This window comes from Vitis riparia, chromosome 12 (genome assembly GCF_004353265.1).
Source record: "Vitis riparia cultivar Riparia Gloire de Montpellier isolate 1030 chromosome 12, EGFV_Vit.rip_1.0, whole genome shotgun sequence".
NCBI lineage: Eukaryota > Viridiplantae > Streptophyta > Magnoliopsida > Vitales > Vitaceae > Vitis > Vitis riparia.
The window spans coordinates 462,955-485,173 of record NC_048442.1 but is presented as its reverse complement, the minus strand read 5'-3'; the positions used below and the strand labels follow the sequence as shown (position 1 = coordinate 485,173).

Genomic DNA, 22,219 nt, shown 5'->3' with positions numbered 1-22,219 from the left:
AATTCTTTTAAAATATATATATCCAAATAAAACACTTATACTTCAAGCATTTCGAAAAGAAATACCGTAAAAAATATTCTAAATATTTTTCAAAAACACCTTTTTGAACTAAAAGTAATTTTTAAAAGCGTTATCAAAATAAAGTCGGAGAGAATCTTATGGAGATGACTCTAAATAATGTAGAGAGCCACTTTGATCCAACTTTAATTTAATTGGAAAATAAATGACTGAATCTGAACAAGATGCATAAGAATGGGATACGTCATAGATTAAGACATGAAATGAGATTTGGAGAAGATAGCATCCACCTTTCGGCTCTGAAATTGGGGCATCACATATCTGTAAAACGCGTTATTGCGTCACCTTATTTAAAGCACTCTGCTTCAGCCTTTAATACTTTAGAAAACAACTTCTTTTTTCCTTTTTCTTTTATTTATTTATTTATTTATTTTAGAATTAAATTATGCACTTTGTGCTTTGCATACTCCTTTACAGTCTTACATAAAAAAAATTAAAAATAAAATAAAAATAAAAGGACAAAATTTAGTCAAATGCTTGACTTTATTCATGTGATATGTCTCAGATAGTGCTTAATAATTTAATGCATGTGTTAAGTAGTAGAAGAAGCAGGGTAGTAATTTTGAATTTTTATAATTTTTAATTATGAAAAATATGTTTATTACATTGTGACCAAGGAAAAATAAGACCTGTTTGATTAATTTTGGAAAAAAAAACTTAAAAAGAGTTTGATTTAAGTAATTATTTCATATTTAATAAAAAATTTCTAATACCAATGTTTTTTTACACTTTAGTTTTCACTTCAATTTTCAATCAAAAGGCAAATATTAGAAAGTTATCTTAAAAGGATTTTAGATATATTATTTTCAAACCGAGTTAAATACACTTTCTGTACTACCAGAAAATGAATAAATAACTTACTAAATTAAAAGGTGAAACATATGTTATCGACGTTTAAAATTGTCACACTTCGTGGTTGCATGAGAAAGTCATAATTTGTATGTAAAAGTCATGAACAATCTTAAAAAAAATGATAATTGTGATTGTCATGTTTAAAAAATATTTGAAAATTTTCAATTCAAATGTGATTTCCACCAAGATCTCTTTTATAATTTTATAATGGTTTAGAACCACCGGTAGTTGAAAGTTTAGGAAGTAAAATATTGAATTTTGAATACGAAATTTCGGGTATTACTTATAGCATATGAGAAACTATTTCAAACTAGCTTATAAGTTATAACCTATTGGAATAATTTATTTTCTCAACTTTTGATGATGAAAATTGAGTCATTTAATTTGGGGCTGTAAAGGGAGAATCTTGGAATGAAATTTATAGAAGAAAATAACAAAGTGATTTGGAAAGTACCAGCATTGGTTGAGGCATGAAGGATGGTTGGTTGGTTGGTTCAATAGTGTGATGAATTAATAAGATGTGATGATTGCTGCACTTGGCCTTTGATGATTGCTACCTATTTGGCCAACATTCTGCCTAACTAGATGAGGTATGGATTTGTTCATTTGAGCTCAACTCCAATTTAGAAAAATGAGTTTAATCTCGGATCGATTATTTATTAATTCAGGTTGAGGTCAAGTTAATTATCGAACCAACCTAACCCACCAAGTTGTAGCCGAAGTACAAACAGATACAACAAGTGAAGTATAAAACAATGAAATCAAATTATATGCATGATATATTGTGATTAATTTCGCTTTTCAGTGGATGCTAATTCGATTTTATGTGGGCCCTATTTAAAAATAAATTGTCGATATTCTAAAGCAAATTCTATGGTGTCATTATACATCCAAAAACTATTTTCCCACATGCAATAAATTTGCAATGGGTTCATAAAAGGTCTTTTGATTTGAAGGATCACTAACTAACGCACTTGGTAGGCTTTTGGGCACGTTAGGGTTCACATTTCCTTTCTAGTAGAAGCAGGAAAGGTTGGATTGAACATTTAGGTTGGTAATTACAATTAAAAAACATTAGGTGATGTAAGTTGGTTAATAGTGTCTCTATGATTGAAGATGTGAGTTATTGTGTGTTCAATATGCATGCTTTAAGGAACTATTTGGAAATGTTTCCAAAACAGTTACTAGAAGATGGTTTTTTAAAATAATTTGTAAAAATAATTTTTAATTTTTTTTAGGAAGAAAGTTTTACTAAAAAACTCATATATGAAAAATCATTTTTTTTTAACTTATTGTTGATGAAGTTATTGTATACTTACGCATGATGCAATAATTTTCAAAATATTCTTCATCTTATTGATCATTCCTCAAAATAATATATAAAAAATAATTGAAAGCACATGAGATTTGTTCTAAAAAACAATCCATTTGCAAAATAAGTTCTAGAAAAACTACTTTCTACCACGATTTGTCAAATATATTCTTTGAGTTAGAAAAAAAAACCGTTTTTTGCTCTTTAAGAATGGAAAAGTATTTTTAAAAACAATTATCAAGCAAATTCTAAAAGTTTTTTTGAGAATTTTTTTTTAGACTAAAAAACATATTTTTTAATTTTTTTTTTTTGACAGAAAAGAGTTTCTTATTTTGAAAAATAAGGTATATTTTGAAAACAGTTTTAATTATTTTCACTTATTTTTTAGGGATTATTTTAAAAAATAATTATACAAACATAAAAAATGATTAAAAATAAAACACTATATATAAATTTATTTTTAAGAAATACATCGAAAACAAACAAAAAATATATAAAAAACATTCTAAGTTTCAAAACAAACTTTTATTTTAAAAAACATCATAGAATTATTTAAAAATATATATATTTTTTCTTTTGAAAACATTCCCAAAAAACAGATCCTAAATTTCTTTATACCACTTTATCAATATTACAAAAATATATATATAAATATTACAAAAAAAGCTAGACAGATATAGCATGTACAACTTGCATTTCCCAATTAAATTGGGGATGGATTGAACGAGTCTCACCATGCAAGATTAGGCATGTGATGGTGAATACCATGTCTTAATCAGTTGGGTTTTGTGAGTATGGACACCTTAATTGATGTGGTCATTTTGCTTACTCTATTTTATGTCCTACAAGTAACCCTATGAGGACATATGCCATGTGTGTGGCTTGTCATTTTGTCCCTTTGTCTGCCCCACCACTCACTCACTCATCCCCACTCTTAGATGTTTGGCCACGTAAATTATCTATTATGAGCTTGTACTCCACAAAGAATTCTTATCATTTGCTTCCTCATTGATATCAACTTCAATCCTTGTTGCCAAAATTCACAGATCAAATTCAATCCCACGATTTGTAAAACATGTTCAAACCAAGAAAAACAAACAAATAGCTCGTATGATGGTTCAATTAATTGTCTTCACTAAAAATGATTGATGATTCGAACAGCTCAGATGGTAGAGATGAAGTTAATGCTAGATATGCATCCCCCGAGTGAGATTCTCCTCAGGGTTAAAATTAAAATTTAGGCACTCATATTTGGAAATTCAGCCATAACAAGCTTACCTGTTCACAAATGGACTTAAAGAAAAGGAGTGGTGAGTGGCTAAAAGCAGAAGTAGTAGTAAAAAAAGAGAAAGGAGGGAGGGCAGGGCAAAAAGAGAAAAAGAAGGACAGGGATGGGAGGTGAGAGGGTGGCACGCAAGACTAAGATGCCGCGGCATTGGGGTCAGAATCTTTCGCTTTGGCAACACCGACACGCGGACTCATGACTCATTACTCATCACCATCGCTTGATCCATCCTCTTTAATTCACTCGTACCTGCCACCAACCCCCTCCTATGCCCCAATCCCAATCCCAATCCCAATCCCAATTCCCACCTCTTGCATTTTTATATTTCATGCACATTTGATGTGTTGTGTGTTTATATTTATACCCCACCTTCTTCTTTAGTCTCTACTTCATTTCAAGGCCATAATGGTTTCTTTACTCAGGACAAGGTTGTCCCAATTCTCCCTTTTCTTTACTATCTTCTTCTTTTTCATTTCTTGCAGTTCTAGTACATTTGCTAGCAGTTCTGATGAAGAGGCTAATCTGAAGCTTCTTCAGTCTCAGTGTTTGGCGGTTCCTTCCTCGGCTTTCATCAGTTCACTCAAGTCCACCATTGATGTACTTCGAGAGACTATGTCAGTTGTGTCCCAGTTCACTAAAGTGTTCAATGATTTTCGGCTTTCTAATGCCATTTCAGATTGCCTTGAGTTGCTGGATTTTGCAGCTGATGATCTGAGTTGGTCCCTTTCTGCCATTCAGAATCCTAAAGGTATATACAAGTATGGTACTTTTTTTTCTGTCTTTCCCATGTTAGATTTCTAGTTCAACTAGCTAAAAAAGTTGATTGTAGGTAAAGATAATGGTACCGGCGATCTGGGGTCGGATTTGAAGACATGGTTGAGCTCTACTTTCACTAATCAGGACACATGCATAGAGGGATTTGTTGGTACAAATGGAATTGTCAAGACAGTGGTAGCAGAAAGCCTGAGCCAAGTAGCTTCATTAGTCCACAGCCTTCTTACTATGGTCCATGATCCAGCTCCCAAAGGCAAATCCAGTGGCGGTGGTGGCGGTGTGAAGCACGTGGGCAGCGGTGATTTTCCATCATGGGTTGGCAAACACAGCAGGAAGCTCCTTCAGGCCTCATCAGTGTCACCAGATGTTACAGTAGCTGCAGATGGAACTGGGAATTATACTACTGTGATGGATGCAGTCCAAGCAGCCCCTGATTACAGCCAGAACCACTATGTAATCTACATCAAGCAAGGCATTTATAGGGAGAATGTGGAGATCAAGAAGAAGAAATGGAACCTGATGATGATCGGAGATGGGATGGGCGCTACTGTCATTACTGGAAACCGGAGCTACATCGATGGCTGGACTACATATGCATCTGCAACCTTTGGTATGAGTTCATTGAGTTGTGTCTTAATTTTTGGCGTGCCATTTTCTTCCACCATGACCCGATGCTTTTGAATATAGAGAAATAGAAATTAATGCTTTGCATTCAAGTTTAGGATGCAAAAGACTAGGAAAAATCTCTGCCCAACTACCAACCAAGCTGGAGTCAACCTAAAAGTTTTAACTAATTTGGCATAATGAAATGCAGCTGTTAAGGGCAAAGGATTTATTGCAAGAGACATGACATTTGAGAACACGGCAGGACCAGAGAAGCACCAAGCGGTAGCATTGAGGTCCGATTCAGACCTTTCGGTCTACTACAGATGCAGCATGAGGGGATACCAGGACACACTGTATCCCCACACGAATCGTCAATTCTACAGAGAGTGTAGAATCAGTGGCACCGTCGATTTCATATTCGGTGATGCCACGGTGGTCTTCCAAAACTGCCAAATCCTGGTGAAGAAGGGCTTACCAAATCAAAAGAACACCATCACCGCCCAAGGCCGCAAAGACCCTGCTCAGCCCACAGGCTTCTCAATACAATTCTCCAACATATCAGCAGATTCTGATCTTCTGGCTTCAGTGAACTCCACACTCTCGTACCTTGGCAGGCCATGGAAGCAATATTCGCGTACCATCATCATGAAATCCTACATCAGTGATGCCATTAGGCCAGAAGGATGGCTAGAGTGGAATGGGGATTTTGCTCTGGATACACTCTACTATGGTGAATATATGAACTATGGACCCAGTGCAGGCCTAGGCAGCAGGGTCCAGTGGCCAGGTTTTCATCTGTTGAACAACTCCGCTCAGGCCGCCAACTTCACGGTGACCGAATTCATCGCCGGAAACCTGTGGCTGCCGTCGACCGGGGTGAAATATTCAGCAGGATTAGCAGTTTGAAGCAGTGAAAAGAGTATATATATATATATATAATGATACTATTGAGTTTGCAACTTCCAAGTCTCTAGTGTCTAGTAATTAATTGATTTCTCTTGCCATGTTACCATATATTTTTGGTAAATTTTAATGGTCCCAAGGGTCTTTGTCTCCTATAATCGGACCCCATCTCAACCACATTCAATGCTATCATGTGATTTGTTCTCTGAGATACATGCATTAATTTCTGTACTTATGAATAGAGTGATGGTAGAAATAGAGCAACTTGTGAAACATGTCTACTTGTTTTCAAATTTAACCCATGGTGCCTGCATTCATCTCTTTGTTAATAAATTCAACCTAGAATAACGCATAGCAACTTGGATGGGTTGGTGGGTTGGTCCAAACCAATCTGAACCCATTTCAACCTTTCCATGAGTTTACAACCGTAATATTAACTTAAATTACATCCTTTTTATTACGTTACTTATAATATCACCAAAACCATAAAACACAACACACCATCAAAATCATCATCTTCATCATCCAAGGAAACAGCGTCTTCACATCTCACTCTTGGTAGCCATAACATCCTCGCCACTGTTGGTTTCTTCCGCAATGTTAACAACCTTAGCCTGCTTCTTCCTGTCTTCTGCCAGCTTGGGGATTGTGATCCTCAACACCCCATTCTCAAGATGTGCCTTAATCCTATCCAAATCAGCATTTGCAGGCAACCTGAACTGCCTCCAGAACTTGCCCGTAGCGCGCTCGGAGCGGTGCCATTTCTCTCCTTCCGCCTCCCCCTCCGCGGTCCGCTCGCCACTGATTCTCAGCACTCGGTTCTCTTCGATCTCGATCTTGATGTCTTCCTTCTTCATGCCCGGCACGTCCAGAGTGATGATGTGGGCGGAGGTGGTCTCCTTCCAATCAGAGCGGGCAAGGGCGATAGTTTCGAGCCCTTTGGGGACGGTGATGGGGGAGTGTTCGAGAATTCTGAAGGGGTCGTCGAAGGGGAGGACCATGTCCCAGAGGTTTCTGGTGTAGGGCATGAGGCCCTCTGCTGGGATGGGGATCAGCACTGCAGCCATGGCCGCTAAAAACAAGGAGATTGGGATGATGCTGGGCTTAGCCATGGGGTCAGGAATGGAGAGGAAATCTAAAGAGATGGATGAATGGAATTAGGAAACTGATCTTGGGTAGTTGTAGAGGAGACTTTGAGGGTCGTATTGGATTGTTTTCTGATGAAGAAGATGGAAGGGTTTTTATAGGATTGGATGGTGTTTTCTGGAGTGTTCTTCTGCCTTCTTTCTCTGGATAGTTCCCTTTTCTACGTGGATTATAGAGGTTGCATGGGTCTAGAGGTGTGTGGTGGTTTCTAGATATTTCCTTTGGCAAAGTTAGGAAATAAATTAATAATAAATAATCATACGTTTACTATTTATGGTTTTAAAAATAGAATTTTTCTTTTTCTTAAAAAAATAAATTGAGAGTAGAAACTTCTAACACTCGTGTATTAAAATATTATATTTGGTTTTCAAAAATTTTGGGAGAGTACAAAAAAAAAAAGGAAATAAAGAAAAAAAATAAAAGAAAGAAAGAATAAATACTAAAAAAAAAAAAAGATTTTAAATTAATAAATTATATTTTATATTTCTTTCTACTTCTTTAACTTATTTTTTCTCTTTGATACAAATATCAAATAGTATGAAAATACATAATTTTTAATTAATTTTTATTATATTTAATTTTCTGTCATATTTTTCATAATAAATTAAACTTTTTACACCAAACATAACTTAAAAACTTTATTACTTTTTGCAATCTCTCAAATATTTAGGGTTTTTTTATAATTATTTTTTTAAAACAATTTAAAAAAAAATTTATTTTTATAGAACAAAAATCTATTTGAAAATTTAAAATATTTTTAACCTGATTTTAATATTTTTTTTAAAAAATAATTTTTATATCTAGTGTTTTATTTTTAATTATTCTATATGTTTGTATAATTATTTCTTAAAAGAACCCTCAAAAATCAAATAAAAATAATGAAAAACAATTAAAGTATATTTTTTGAAAATGCTTTATTTTCCATTCTTAAGAACTGAAAATAGAAAATAATTTTTTATTATCAAACATGTTTTTAATGTTTTTTATTATAGAGAACATAAGATCATACTTTTTGTATGTACTTTGTTTAATTGTGGGAAAATTGGTTAGATTAGATTTTTACCAAACTCAAAATAACAACCAACAAAGTGATGTTAAATACACTCATCTAATCTCTCTCATACCCACTAATTGTTATATATATATTTATGAAAGGATAGAAATACCTTCAAGCTCTTGTCTTCATAATCTTAATTCTACTTATTTCAACTAATTTATACTAAAAATCTATTTGTAAGAGATTTTGAGAAGGTTAAAACCACTTCCAAATATTTGAAAGTGTTTCCTAATGGAAATTAGGACCCATTTGGAAACATTTTTTAAAATAGATCTCAAAAAAAAAAAATTTTAAATAATTCTCAAAAACAAAATTTTATTTGAAAGCTCAAATATATATATATAATAGTTTTTCATGATATTTCTAATGCAAAAATTTAAGTATTTTTTGTATTTTCAAATTAATTATTACCCCAAGAGTACTTTAAGAAAAATAATTAAAAATATCTAAAATTTGTTATGAAAAACAAACTATTTTCATTACAAATTCTTAAAAAACTATTTTATTTTAAAAGTTTATCAAAATCATTTTTTGAGTTAGAAAATAATTTTTTATTCTTTAAAACAAAAAACCATCTTCAAAAACAATTTTCAAACAAGATTTAGATATTTGACAAACTTTTCAAAATCACTAGAGGAATCACTTGGAGATGCTTCTCCTAAAAATCACTTACTTTTTTATTTTTTAGCATATTATGGAAAAAAATATCCCAAAAAAATATTTATTTCTTTATTTATATATTAATAAATGATATCGTAAAAACCATGATTTTAAAAATTGGATTGGATCGGCCGTGGCCAGTCCAACCAATTCGATCATCGATCGGTCACGATTTCGGTCCGATGCTATCAATTGAACTAGAAATAGGTCAAACCAGAATCAAATCGGTGGAACCAACGGTCCGATCCGTTTTTTTTTTTTTTTTTTAAACCCTCTCCCGGCACCGCAGACCCTCAATGAATGAAAGGACCTAAAACAAGTAAAAGATAGATACCTCTGTGATTCGCCGAGAGAGAGGGAGAGGGAGAGGGAGAGGGAGAGGGAGGGGGGGCGGCGGGGGGAAGAGGTGGGTAACCTTATAATAATAACAATCCTATAATAATAATAATCCTTGTGTTGTGTGCCCAAAGATAATGATAAGAAGACAAAATTCATTTTGCCCAAAAAGAAAGATTAAAAAAAGACACAAGTACCATCTTTGTGAACTTCGTATAATAATGAAATTCAGATTTATTATTGCACCACTTCTTGATTCAAGTATTTTGTTTTTTTTTTTACTTGTTCCAAGCTTCTTCGTATAGTCATTCAAATGAAGATCAAGAAATAAATATGATTTAATAATAAAATAAATATTAAAATTTTAAATTTTAAATTAAATTATGATTTTAATTAAGATTTCTAATTTAAAACTAATTTTTTTATTTTTAAATAAAATTTTAATTTTTAAATAATATATAAATTATTATTTTTTTTATAATTATTTTAAATTTTAATAATTTATAAATTATATATTTATGACATCGGTTCCACCAATGAACCATAAATCGGTAACTTTTTCGATTCAATAACCAATCCGATTCAATGACCGATTCGAAAATGAAAACATAAATAAAAACACTTTAATAAAAAACATTTTCACCACCGTCAAATACCCTTAACAATACATGTAATAAAAGCACTCCTGACAAAAGCACTATAAATTAAAAACCATTTTAGCCCAATCACTCCCAAACACGCTCTTAAGTCTCTGACGCCATGCATGGCATTTCTATAGGGAGAGAGGAACCTATAAAGAGATCCAAACTCATTACCTCCCACAGATTAAAATTCTGACAATATATTAACCAATCAATTTGATCCACAAAGAATTCAATCTTTCAAGTAATGGTCCTTCCTAATGGCTAGCTCAAACAAGAACACTACTAACAACAACAAAGATGTAAGCTTCAAATATTAAAATATTTTCATATTAGGCAGTTCTGGTATCCATAACAAGAAAAAGGAAGAAAATAAAAAGTGAAATATCAATGAAGACAATATATAGTTTCATTAAGATATGGTTTTGAGACTATCAAGATAGAAAGGTGAGAAATATTTCAGCATAGTATGATTTGAGAATGTGAAATAGGAGGCAATTGAGAGGACATTGGGCTGTAAAGTCTTCAAGACAGTCAAAGTATGAGATAAGACGGCATTAACATACCAGTGGTATGGATTAGAAAAATCTCACATGATACTGAACTTTTGAGCTTGTAGAACTGGTAATAAGATTGGTTCATTTCACGACACCTAAGTCGCGAAAACAATGAATCAGATGTTGTAGAGCAATTCAGTTACTGAATTAAGTCTTTGAATTTGATGATGCAATCTAATGCCTGACCAAATTCGCTGTCTTCCAAAGCAAAGGTGAAGCGACAATAGCCAGGGATTCCAGTCCATGAAGCACTGTTGATACCTAAGCCAGTGGCCCTCAGAATGGCTTCCCTGATGTTTGAGTCATTGATCTTGATTTCATAGGCAGTGGTGGTTTCAGCGCTGCCTCCGTCTTTTGATGGATGCTTGAGCTTGATGACCTTGTTGAGGTAGGCAGATGGCTTTGCCACCATTGAAACACCAGCATGGGATTCAAGCACCTCCCAACCACAGCTCTCAAGTGTCTGTAGCAAAAATATCCCACAAAAAGAAATTAAATAAGAAAAAAACCAGGAGAAATTACTCATGACTCTAGCCTGCAAGCAAGCTACTTTAGGAGAGTTACAGGTAAGCTCACAGTATAGGGTGCAATGAAGTTGAACTAACAAGAATAACTAACAAGAATGACGAGCAACAAATATCTCAATGATTATATCCAGTCAAACAAGTATCTCAACGCCAGAGGGTTGTCTACTGTGGAATTCGAAGGTGTTGGATAAGAAGGAGAGTTTGTGGAAGAGCTTCTCAAGGAAGAATTGAGTGCTGCAAGTAGTATGTGAGAGGTGGTGCATTAGAGAGAGGACTTCTAATCGTGTGGTTTCCAAGAGAAGAAAGCCAGTGTTAGGTTTCTTAGCAATGAAGGAGTTTTCAAGTTCCATGAAGGATTTCTCTCCTGCAGATTTGCAGCCAAAACAAGGGCTATTCACATGGCCAAAAATTTAGGGGAACTCTTCAATCCTACATTGGTCACTCTCGTGTAATGTCATGCTGGGAAAAGCTTTTTTTTCTTTGGATATCAAGTAACACATGCTCCTGAGGTTGAGATAGAATCATTTTTCCAGTTGCTGGATATTTGATGTCTATGTAGGTGAAAAACTAATAGTAGATTTAAGAACATGTGGATGGAGGAGGGTGGTTTCTAGTCAGTGGGAAAGTCATTTGTTTCAAGATTCTCATTATGTACTTGCCAAGAAGCTTAAAGCATTAAAAGAAAGGAATAAGAGAAAATTAGAGAGTACAAAGTAATTGATTCTCAAATTGATGCAGACTCTGTCAAGCATGGTCTTTCTTCTATGGGTGGCAAAGAGTAATTCAATCTCTTTCTTTGACTTTGTTGATGATCTTGGCTATAAATGAGTAGTAGGTTGGGTGGTGGTTGGCTGGCCTTCCATTGGTTTCATGGTTTCTATGGGTTAAATCATAGGAAGAAGATGATAGATGGAAATCCTTCTATAGATATGATCATATAAATTCATACCTGCTTCAAATGCTTAGCTCTGCTGCATAAAATTCTTTTATGTTCTGCAACAGCATCCAGTAGGCCTCCTGCTTTCTGCTCTCGTAGACCTAGCAACTTCTTTACAGTATATTTAACAGTACTATGAGGTTTGCTTAATCCTGGAAAGCTATAAAATGCATCAATCAGAAGAGGCTGGTTTAAAACCAAAAATCCGCATGTAAGCCCTCCGGTAAGCATCTTCAAAGAGAGTCCTCCAAGCAGTGATACACAAAAAGACGGTTTAGAAGAGGAATACAGTCTCACCAAAATGCCTTCCAAATCCCAGCCACCACAACCCTCAAAGTCATATTCCAGTCCGGAAAATGAAGTGTCTAGCACAACTTTTGCCCCAAATTTAGCACAAATAGATAATATATTTTCCATCTCTCCATTGCTGTATACCAAGCCAGTAGGGTTGATTGTTGGACCAGAAATGTACAACCATGGGTTATTCACACTCTCAAATACCCCAGCAAGTGTCTTCTCAGACAGCTTAAACCCAAATTCAGAGTTGGTAGGGATATTCACAATGTTTGCTTTCAAAAATTTAGCAGAAGATACATGGTTCCCATTTGAGCCAGCTGGGAAGCACAAGGTACCACCTTCTTGGATGCAGCAAAGAACCAGCTTATTGAAAAGGGCTAGTGAGCAGTCCGCATATATAAATTCTGTTCCACTACTTGTTGGGAACCCGTAGTTGCTCTTAATAAATTGACTGATGCTGGTGGTGATATCAGTTTCTGACTCAGCCATGTTCTGTCTTGAAAAACTCTCGAAGATAGAAGCCTTGACTGAAGATGGAAATGGCAAGAAGCTTTTATCTACGTCCATGTGGATCACTGATGAGTTTTCTGTCTCGGTAATTGACAACTCAGCATTATCAAGGACAGAAAGGGCAGAACTAGCAAAGCCAATCATCTCAGCAGGTTTTTCATTTTCACATACCCTCTGAAGATCATTAGTAAAAGTCAATTCAGATATAAAATTTGTCCTCTTGAATAATAAAAAAGCGAGGTGCTTGCAGTGCTTGCGAGGGTAATGGCATGTAGCAATATTAGTCTTTTCAGGTTTCATGCTGCAAATCATGACCCAAACATGGGATGATCGTGATCAAATGTTGACCTGATTCTTTCCCAGGAAAATAAAATATCATGCTTGACCAGAAACGGAAAATAGATATAGGATGCTAAAAATGACTTGAGAAAGAGATACTTTTGTTGCCTTCTCTAATATAATATCGTTGACAGAGAACTGGCTTTCTTTCTTGGTCATGATATTGACCACAAGCCACATTGTCAAATGGAAGGGTTGATTTATCAAATATGTGAAGTTTCTAAAACAATCAGATATTCAAATGCATATTAAATGCAAATAACTTCAAAAATAAAAGAAAGAACAAACCTCTGCAGGTGGATGTCGATCAGCAAGCTGAAAAGCCAGAAGCTCGCGGAAAAGGCAACCATAATAATACTGACTAATGAGTGCAGTATTCCCTTCCAGTAATTCCACGGTTTTGGACAGTGCCTTAAAGATGGCCTCCTCTTCTGAAATGACAAAAGCTACTTCTAGATCTGAATAAACCTGCAAAGAGTATTTAGCTATCAATAATAAGGAAAAGGAAATAAATACAACAAACTAAGGTATCAACTTGTAAGACAATCTTGGGATCAATTTGTGACTCCTTGTTTGATTAAATGAAAAGAAAAATGGTCAGTACTTCTAACATTCTGACTCGGTATGTTTATAATACCAAAATGAATAAATACCTGATTTTTTACTAGGCCACATATAACTGCTGCATGGGAGGGCAGAGGAGTTCCTGACAGATATTTTAAGACTCCGTTGGAACTTGGAAGGCTGGATAACTCAAAGTGATCAGATATGTCTAAGAAAAGGCGAGATCCAATTTTTCCAGTAATATTTAAAAGGTGCTCAAAAGCTGAGCTAGTGACAGCCTCAAAATGAGCAATCCCAGTAACCACCACCTGTGGCTTCAACTTTTTGATGAGCTCTATCATTAAATCTGACTGGCGTGGGGCTTCAATCACTGTGAGTACATCCTCTGAAGGATTATCTGTTTCCGCACTCTACAATAAACAAATATTTGTAATCATTGTTTGCATAGGTAGCATAGACAGTCAGCAACTTATAACCAAGCATTGAGGTGATTTCTATTAAACTACCATTTGCTTCAGAAGTTTGAGTTAATAGGGAATGGACTGATATTGTATCTCAAACTAACACTCTAGCTTGTTACAGATCCAATCAACAGGCGGAGAGGCAGACAACCAATCATAAACAAATAAATGGGGTACTAAATAGATTGAGAGAGTTTGTGTCTCCCTTGGCTGATTTTGGCCTTTGGCACCTTGCATACACTCTGTATACTTTTACGCTCCTTTTTGTTAGGCACTGTTAATTCAATTGATCTTAACCTATCAAAAAATAGATAGAGAAAATCCAACTCAAAGCACCTAGGAACTTGACTCTATACCATATTAAACTACAGTATGCGCCAAAAGCTTAGGCTGTTAGGGAATGTTCCAACAATGCATATCAAACTAATATCCTCCACACACAATGGGTTACAACAACAACTGGCCAAATTAACAGACTAAGAAGGCTCAACTCAAGATCTTTAGAAACTTGGCTCTAGCACCATGTTAAGCTACTTGCCACCTCAAAATTTTAAGTTGTTGAGGAATGAGCCAAATAATATATTAAGCTAACAGTTTTGATTCCCCATAGACATTGCATGTTCCACTAGTTTTCTTTAGCATTTAAGGGCACAGATTTCTTCCTCCATTAATTAATTAGGGAATGAGAAAAGGCATCTTAAAGAAAGTATCTTGAAGAAAGTTAGAGCCATTACCAAAATAATCATCCTATAAATAATGTTAAATGAACACATTCCAATTACTAGAACACATACTAAAAAACATATCAGGACAACACATGGATGGAATTGTTAAAAGATGAGAAAAGTACAAACTTACATGATTAATGGTTACTAATTAGTTCATGTCCTTAACTAATGTTTTTTGGTAATGAGGGAAAGACAAAAAATACAAACTAGAAATGCAATAAAAATGAATGAAAATTCACTGTTTATCAAGACAATATGAGACGGCTTTTAACTGATCCACACTAAACAAAATTGCATGTTTATTCAAGATTTTATTGCCTTGGACATGATTTTGAGAAGTAGAAGATGACCATGATGACCATATGTTGATATTTTTTAAATAAATGCTTCCTGTCATATATAATTAACCAAGGACCATTAAGCTGTCCCCTTATATCGGGGACATCAAAGGCATGCAGCTGACCATTAGAGATCCTGGAATCACACGTGAAGATTAGACCATCTGGAGGGATATTTGAAAACTACACAACATCCATTCCTCTTCTCTCTCTTCTAAAACTGAGACATCTTGTTGCCTAATTAATTTCTATTCATAGAAATGACGCACCAGTTTACTACAGAAATTTAAGGAATCTTACCATTAACAAAAACTTTCCACCTCTAGAGAAGATGTACTCCATAGGAAGCTTACATATATGTGAATGTGCAATCAATTTAGTAAAAAAATTAAAATCATGGTGAAGCTTGGACATATAAAAATACAAAGTATAAGAGTATAACAAATTAGGGCATACCTCAATTTTCAAGGATGTTAACCACTGTCTTGGAAGATGTCGTGTCAGATTTTCATCAACAATTGCAAGACGGGGTGAGAATAATCGAAGAGCATTCTCAATTGCCACAGCCCTTGAAGGAAATATGACAACATTCTTGCGCAAGAATTGAGAAAAACAAGTCAGAAATGAAACTTGCTCAACACAGTATGAAAAAAAAATTCAATACTAACAGATAATGAAGATTTTTAGAACTCCCTAAACAATGAAATTGTACATTTAAAGTGGACTATTCTACAAACTAGGGCAGCCGATTCCTGCTCTTCTGCACTTCAAAATATGTTTTGTCTAAGTGATAAATGTGGAATTGATACATATCTGAACTCCAATATACTTTACAAAATTCTTAAGCCATCTAATTGTTCAGAATTGAAATTCTGAACACCTAGAATAAACAAGCAGTTAAATAAGCACTTGCTGGCTCTGCCCAACTGATGGAAAACTATGTGAGTTTGTTTCTTAGCATAGCTTCTCTAGCATTCACGAGCCAATACACATCAAGCACATTCATAAGATTCCACAGCAATAATGCAATAGAAAAGTGATACCATTTTACATGAGCAAAGAGTATCAACGTACACATCAAAATATCACTAAATAATATCTTAGACTATGCACTATAAACTGAATTTCTTTTTGATAGGATATAGGCTGAATTTCTCAGACCATGCCCACACTAACCACACACATATAACCTGTTAAGACATAGAACAAATGGATATTATATTCAACCTTCAATTACAAGTTTTACTCACATAAGATGGAACACTGAACCAAATATCATATAGCACAATTAAGGGAGAATATATTGGACAAAGCTAGAGCAAATGGACCTATGTATTATTGTTTTATAGAGGTCCACTACACCAAGTAGAAATGGTTCAATCAATTATGCTTGTTGAATAGTAGCTATTGAAGAGAGCAAAAAACAAACATATACAGCAGCATGGCTAAAGACAACAAATGATGAAGGCTTCTTACATCAGCATTGACTGGAACATGGTGATATGTTCTCATAAAGCCTGCAATGAGATTACGGAACCGTTTGCTACCAGCTGGGGGCTCATATGGGAAGAATGAATTCCCTTTCAAAACACTGGCAAGATAAGCTAGGAATGGAATCTTTTCATCAGCAACAGAATCATCTTCAAAGAATAAATCTAAGGAACTGCTGATCTCATGGAAGCCATTTTTGAGAAACTCAAAAATTGTTTTCACCTGTTAGTGTATTCCATTATTATCACTATACTTTCCTGCCCCATCAGTTGCAAAATATGTCCACAGGTAAATATGAAAATGAATTTCAAACCTGATTTGGTTGACGAAGTTGACAGCTGTAAACTGATAAAGCATGAGAAATGCGGCCACCAGCCTTCCCATAGGCCCATGCTGTTCGAGCACAAATGGGCTGATCTCCAGCAAGTCCCATGAAGAACTCAAAGCGGTGAGGACTATTCTTCTCGATTTCGACTAAAGCAGAAATATCTGTATCAGCAGCCTGTAATAAAATTTCATGAGGAAAGCATTTTTGGTGGAGATATAATCTTCACTAAAAGAAAGGTTTACTTGCCTGAATAACTTTGGTCTGCCAAAGCCTAGTAACACGGAAACCACGGCGCTCAAACAAGCGTTTACAAACACCTTGTCCTGGTCGACCTCCCATATTGAAGATCATGATGCCCATTGGTTTGATGACAGCTATTCCTTCCTCAACTGCTCTAGCAATTAGACCCAATCCAAACTGATCCTCGACAAAACCCTATAGAGAAAAAGATTGTGAAAAGAAAGAGAGAGAGAGAGAGAGAGAGAGAGGAAAAAGAAGAAGAAAAGGCAACAAACCCATTGTAATGGATAACAATTTTTCCCTTTGGAAAATCTTAACTTAAAGAAACATAGGTATATTGTCATCAGGAGCTAGAAAAAACACAAATAAGCTAGCATACAAATCCACTGCTATAAAATGGGTAGATCATTCAAATTCCATCAGAATCTAGACCAGAGTATTGCTGTTTTTCAATTGACAAACACCTGGGACCTAAGGTATATTGAAGCTGGAGTTCACTGAAGGTTTTACATTTTGTAGTGCACATGTTCATTATCTAAGGAACCTTACAAATACATGACAACATCAAGTAAAAACATATTAGATATTTAGAATTGTGGGACTAAAATTCTAGCATGAGAACAATTCTCTAACATACATCAATTAATTTCAAAATAGTTAAAATCTCTTCCATCCTATCAAAAAAAAAATCTCTTCCAACCTGAAGTGCACAATAATTACTCAGTGAATATAGAAATTCCTCGCTGGCATTTTCTGTAATCATCTTAGACATTGCATCAGGATTTGGGTTGAGAATCTGCAAAGAGAACAAACAGGGGAAACAACAAATAAGTCAAAAAGCTGATACCAAAAACATAAGAGCTGATGATGAGTGGTAGTTCAATATTTTATCAGAATTTGGCTTCCTAAGGGTATTGGGTTCAACCCTCTCTAAGACTATTTATTTTATAATCTGTTGTTAATTTGATACCTACTTTTGTCTGGCTTTCCGCTGGTGGCCTGACACTACATGTGATAGGAGGTATAAGCCTGGTATATATAGTTGGGCCATTTCCTAAGCGCAAGCCACACACATGAGGAAGAGCATTATCTTGATGTAGTGTTTTGATCCATTCCCTCAATTTAGGCCTTCAGGGCAAGTTTGTGATTTAACACTAGCTTTGCAATCAAATAATGTTATAGAATAGTTTATAGAACTTATCATGATATTTAAAAAAGAAGCAAAGGTAAAACTTTTGTCAATGAAATTATCATAACAAATGTAATAATTTGTGACAATACCTGTGGTATGCATCCAACAATCCTTTCAAGTTCTATACCACGATCTCTACAGTAAGCTAACAGATCAGATTCATGAAACTCCACCCTGTCCAGTAGAGTTTTATTTTCACCATCATAGATAGGTTGACCATTATCATCCAAAGCATTTAGATACAAGTTTATCCACGAAATCTTTACTGCTCTTGGATTAATATCAAGGCCATACACCTGAAAAAAGTTAGGGGACTGCTTAGACATTTCATAGATGTATAATAGCATCAGTCATGGTCCTTAACCAACTAGAAGGACCAGAGCAAACTTTAACCATCTAAGTATTCACCAATTTCCAAAAAGAGATGACATGCAATTAATTGACACACAGGACCACAAATGTTTTTAGTTCTAGATAGAAAGATGAATCATCAACAAGCACTGGTGAGAGCAGTCTCATCCTACCATAATGGGCTAAAGAAGAAAAACCTTTAAAGGTGACCATTTCTCAGCAATGGCAATAGATATCCATCCATTTCCACAACCAAGCTCCGCAACAGTCTTGTCCTTGAAGATAGAGTCAGGATGTCTGTTCAGACCTTCATAAAAAGTAAAGGACCAGTCTTCTGGGATAAAAATGCTAGGGATCACCATCATTGTCAATTTCTTCCTCCCGCAGTAGCCTGCAGCATGTAAAAGAGAAGTGTCAAAACAGTTAATTCAAATCGGACAACAAACAACCACATCAGTAATCCTTAATCATCAGATAAAACAGAAATAAAATAGTTAATATTTATGGTGCAGAGTGTTAAGCAAAGAAACCATGCTTATATGATAAATGTAGCAAGATCTACATATTGACACTGGCAGAGCCAGCATGTGATGTGCCCAGAGGGGGCAGATGCCCCCCCCTGAAAAACTAAATTTCCAAGAAAAAAAAGAAGAAAAAAAGGCTTAACATTAAGCCAAATTTAGATCTTGATATCACATTGCCCCCTGTCCTCATTTCTAGCTCCGTCAGTGCATATTGAGATGAACGAGCGAAAAAACTAAGAAAAATAAAAAATTGTAAAGTATGCATTTCAAAATCCAAGAATAAGTTGCATTAACAGATAGAATAAGGGGCTAGCAAGGCAGTGGATGGTTGAGATGGTTAGAACATTTCCAGTGATCCATGATGCTTCTGAAAAACTCAACAAATAAGAGCCTTAATCCCACACCTTAAATGAACTTCCAGAATCTTATCCTCCCTTGATGCCATCTCCACTATTTTCTTAACAATGCATTCATTAATATACAAAGCAGTGCAAGTCAAGGGTACTGCGACCAACTCATTGGTTCATAAGCTGACGGTGTTCAAAAGGTGAAGCACCATAAAAATGGATACAGGAGAAAAAAAAAATGGAGGAGCAACATTTGAGTTGCCAACAACAAATAATAGGAATAAGATGCCATTAATCATGATTATCATACTAAATTTGTAAATGGCTTAGAATTGTAGCACTGAATCAAAACTAGAAGTAAGCTAAATTCTCAAAATCTCAGACACTGTAGATTCTTGACTTTGACTAAGGCCCCATTTGGACACACCCTTAAAACATGGTATTGTTATTTTCAAAAGAGAACAAAAACAGGAACGGCAGAGAAAACACGCCAGGTGAGAAAAAACATGATAACAAGGGCAAAAAGGGAAAAAAATCAGGACCCAGCGAGGAAATAAACTTAACTTAAGAAAATAAAATACTTAAATAAATGAAACCCCACCTAACCAATGAAATATCTTGGAACCAAAGTAACAAGAAAACTCGGTACTTTCCCCAGGACTCCTAAAATGGAAACTGAGCAACATGGACATTACGCGCTAAAAATATTCACCGACGCAGAATAAAAAAGTTTCTTCCCCAAAACTAGAGCTTTTCAATTTCCTCATCTTCCAGTTTTGCCAAGATATTACACTCTTTAGGTAACAATTTCAATCGATAAACAAAAATAAACAATCCAAACCAAGTTCCCCTGTTTGGTCACCGAGAAACGGGAGGAAAAGAAAAGTCAAATCGCAATCTTACTATCTCCGCTGTTTGACTAACACAGGAAAAAAAAAATATCTCAGCTTTCTCGAGAACCAAATAAAAGTGAGAAGGAATTGAGAAAACGACCTTCGTACTGGTCCAAAAAGATGTCTTGGATCCGGAAATGGAACGTACTGAGGCATTGCTCGGAGGCCTCTCCGGAAGCGAACCGCTTCTGGAGATCGGACAAGAATACCCTCGCCGGAGCTCGGGTGGTCGGATCCTCGAGCTTCTCGAGGAGTGATCGGAATGCAGTGTAGGCGGAGTCTCCGGACTGCCTGCACTGATCCAAGAACCCGTCAACAGACCAAGCAGAATTCTCCATCGCTGAAATCAGATTTTCCGGAGAAAATTGAAGAGAAAGAGGCTACAGATATTTGCAGGGTAGAAGAGCGGCAGAGCACTCCCGAATTCTCTTATAAATTTATAATATTTGGTCGAGCGGGCCGCGGCGCTTTACAGCCCTGTGGGGGTAAAATTTTTAGCCACGTGGCGTTTTCTTGTTGAATTTTGTTTTTGGCCGGTGTTCTATTAATATCCCGAACATTTCGGCAAAAACAATTTTAGAACGTAAAATAAGGAATAGGAATGAGAAATCAATTTAATTCTTATCCGGTCACTAGTTGAATTAATTTTAGGACGAGAATAGAAATAAAAAAAATTATTATTATGTTAGTAAAATCTTATTTTCAGAGCTATTTTGGTTCCTTTCTTTTGTCAATATTATGATTTATTTTATTTCTATTCTTATTCTTATTTATTAAATATAGCGAAAGTGGCTTTTTTAAAAAGATTTTTTTGGTTATTTTATTAAAAATAATAACATTTTAAAATTAATTCAAGTTTCATACCATTATAACTAAAAGTTAATACTAAAGATGATCAAAAGTAATACTCAAACATGAAATAATAATTATTTTAAAATGAATGTTTTAAATTTATATATTATAAATTTGGATTCTTAATTTATGATTTTTTTTATATGAGTATAAAAACATACTTTTGCCTTTTCCTTAAGCTTAAAATATTTTCCTTAATGGACGAAGATTTTATTTTTCATAAAAAAAAAATGTATTAAAATATTTTCAAGATTAGAAGTACTTTTTGTCAAATTTTTTAATTTAAAATTATTATGAAAGGCACTCTTAATTTTAGAAAAAAAAATTAATCTAAAAAGTGTTTTTTTAAGAAAAATAAGTTTCACTCAAAAAAGTCTTAAAGTCAAACCCAAATAAGTTTTAGAGTCCGTTTGATAATGATTTTAAAAAATGATTTTAATGGATAAAGTGTTTTTAAAGAAAAAAATTAAGTGTTTGATAAAATTTTAGAAACACTTTTAAAAATATAAAAAATCACTTGCTGAAAAATCATTTATAATATTTTCTAAAAAAATATTTGATTAATAATTATTTTAAAATCACTTTCACTGAAAACATTTCAAATAAAAATAATTTGAAACGCACCCTTAATTACAATGAAAGGATGATAACTTCTATCATCATAATCATATAATAGTTTTAAAGTAACAAAAAAGAAAAAATAATAAAAAAAAGTTTTAAAATTAATAAACTATTCGTATATATTATTTAATTTTTTTTTATCTCTGTATAAAGATTAAATAATTTAAAAATCTATAAATTTTTTAATAACTTTAATTATATTTTATTTTAGTAAATTAAATATGAAAAAATACATTTTTCTTAACAATTTTTTTTCTTTTTTTTAGTATTTTATGAGAATCAAACTTAAGTTAACAATGGATGGTAACATCTTTTAAATAATTTTTTTAAAATTATTATTATTATTATTTTTAAGTAAGAGGGGCATGATGAAAAGTTGGATTTGGATGGTGGGCTCACTATAGAAGATTCAAGAAAATAAAAAAAGAAAAGAAAAAGGGGAGAATGTGGGGACCAACTCACATTATCATCA

The 22,219-nt window shown here is 34.3% G+C and overlaps 3 protein-coding genes across 3 annotated transcripts; 1 reads left to right on the top strand and 2 right to left on the bottom strand.

Annotated features, from left to right (window-relative positions):
- The first annotated feature begins 3,819 nt into the window (after nucleotides 1-3,819).
- On the top strand, nucleotides 3,820-6,041 carry LOC117926817 (pectinesterase/pectinesterase inhibitor PPE8B-like). The gene is made up of 3 exons (XM_034846106.1): nucleotides 3,820-4,275; nucleotides 4,357-4,911; nucleotides 5,116-6,041. Exons 1-3 carry the CDS (start codon nucleotides 3,933-3,935, stop codon nucleotides 5,811-5,813), a joined length of 1,596 nt encoding a protein of 531 aa, XP_034701997.1. The 5' UTR covers nucleotides 3,820-3,932; the 3' UTR covers nucleotides 5,814-6,041.
- A 78-nt stretch (nucleotides 6,042-6,119) lies between these two features.
- On the bottom strand, nucleotides 6,120-7,011 carry LOC117926818 (22.0 kDa class IV heat shock protein-like). The gene has a single exon (XM_034846107.1). The coding sequence runs from the start codon at nucleotides 6,920-6,922 to the stop codon at nucleotides 6,353-6,355; it is 570 nt and encodes a 189-aa protein (XP_034701998.1). The 5' UTR covers nucleotides 6,923-7,011; the 3' UTR covers nucleotides 6,120-6,352.
- Nucleotides 7,012-9,851: 2,840 nt separating this feature from the next.
- On the bottom strand, nucleotides 9,852-20,689 carry LOC117926799 (methionine S-methyltransferase). The gene is made up of 12 exons (XM_034846090.1): nucleotides 20,375-20,689; nucleotides 18,708-18,901; nucleotides 18,249-18,455; nucleotides 17,668-17,763; nucleotides 16,974-17,162; nucleotides 16,713-16,901; nucleotides 16,385-16,621; nucleotides 15,365-15,499; nucleotides 13,471-13,791; nucleotides 13,106-13,285; nucleotides 11,684-12,652; nucleotides 9,852-10,670 (listed from the first exon to the last, which is right to left on the bottom strand). The coding sequence occupies exons 1-12, from the start codon at nucleotides 20,610-20,612 to the stop codon at nucleotides 10,347-10,349; spliced, it is 3,279 nt and encodes a 1,092-aa protein (XP_034701981.1). The 5' UTR covers nucleotides 20,613-20,689; the 3' UTR covers nucleotides 9,852-10,346.
- Nucleotides 20,690-22,219: the final 1,530 nt, after the last annotated feature.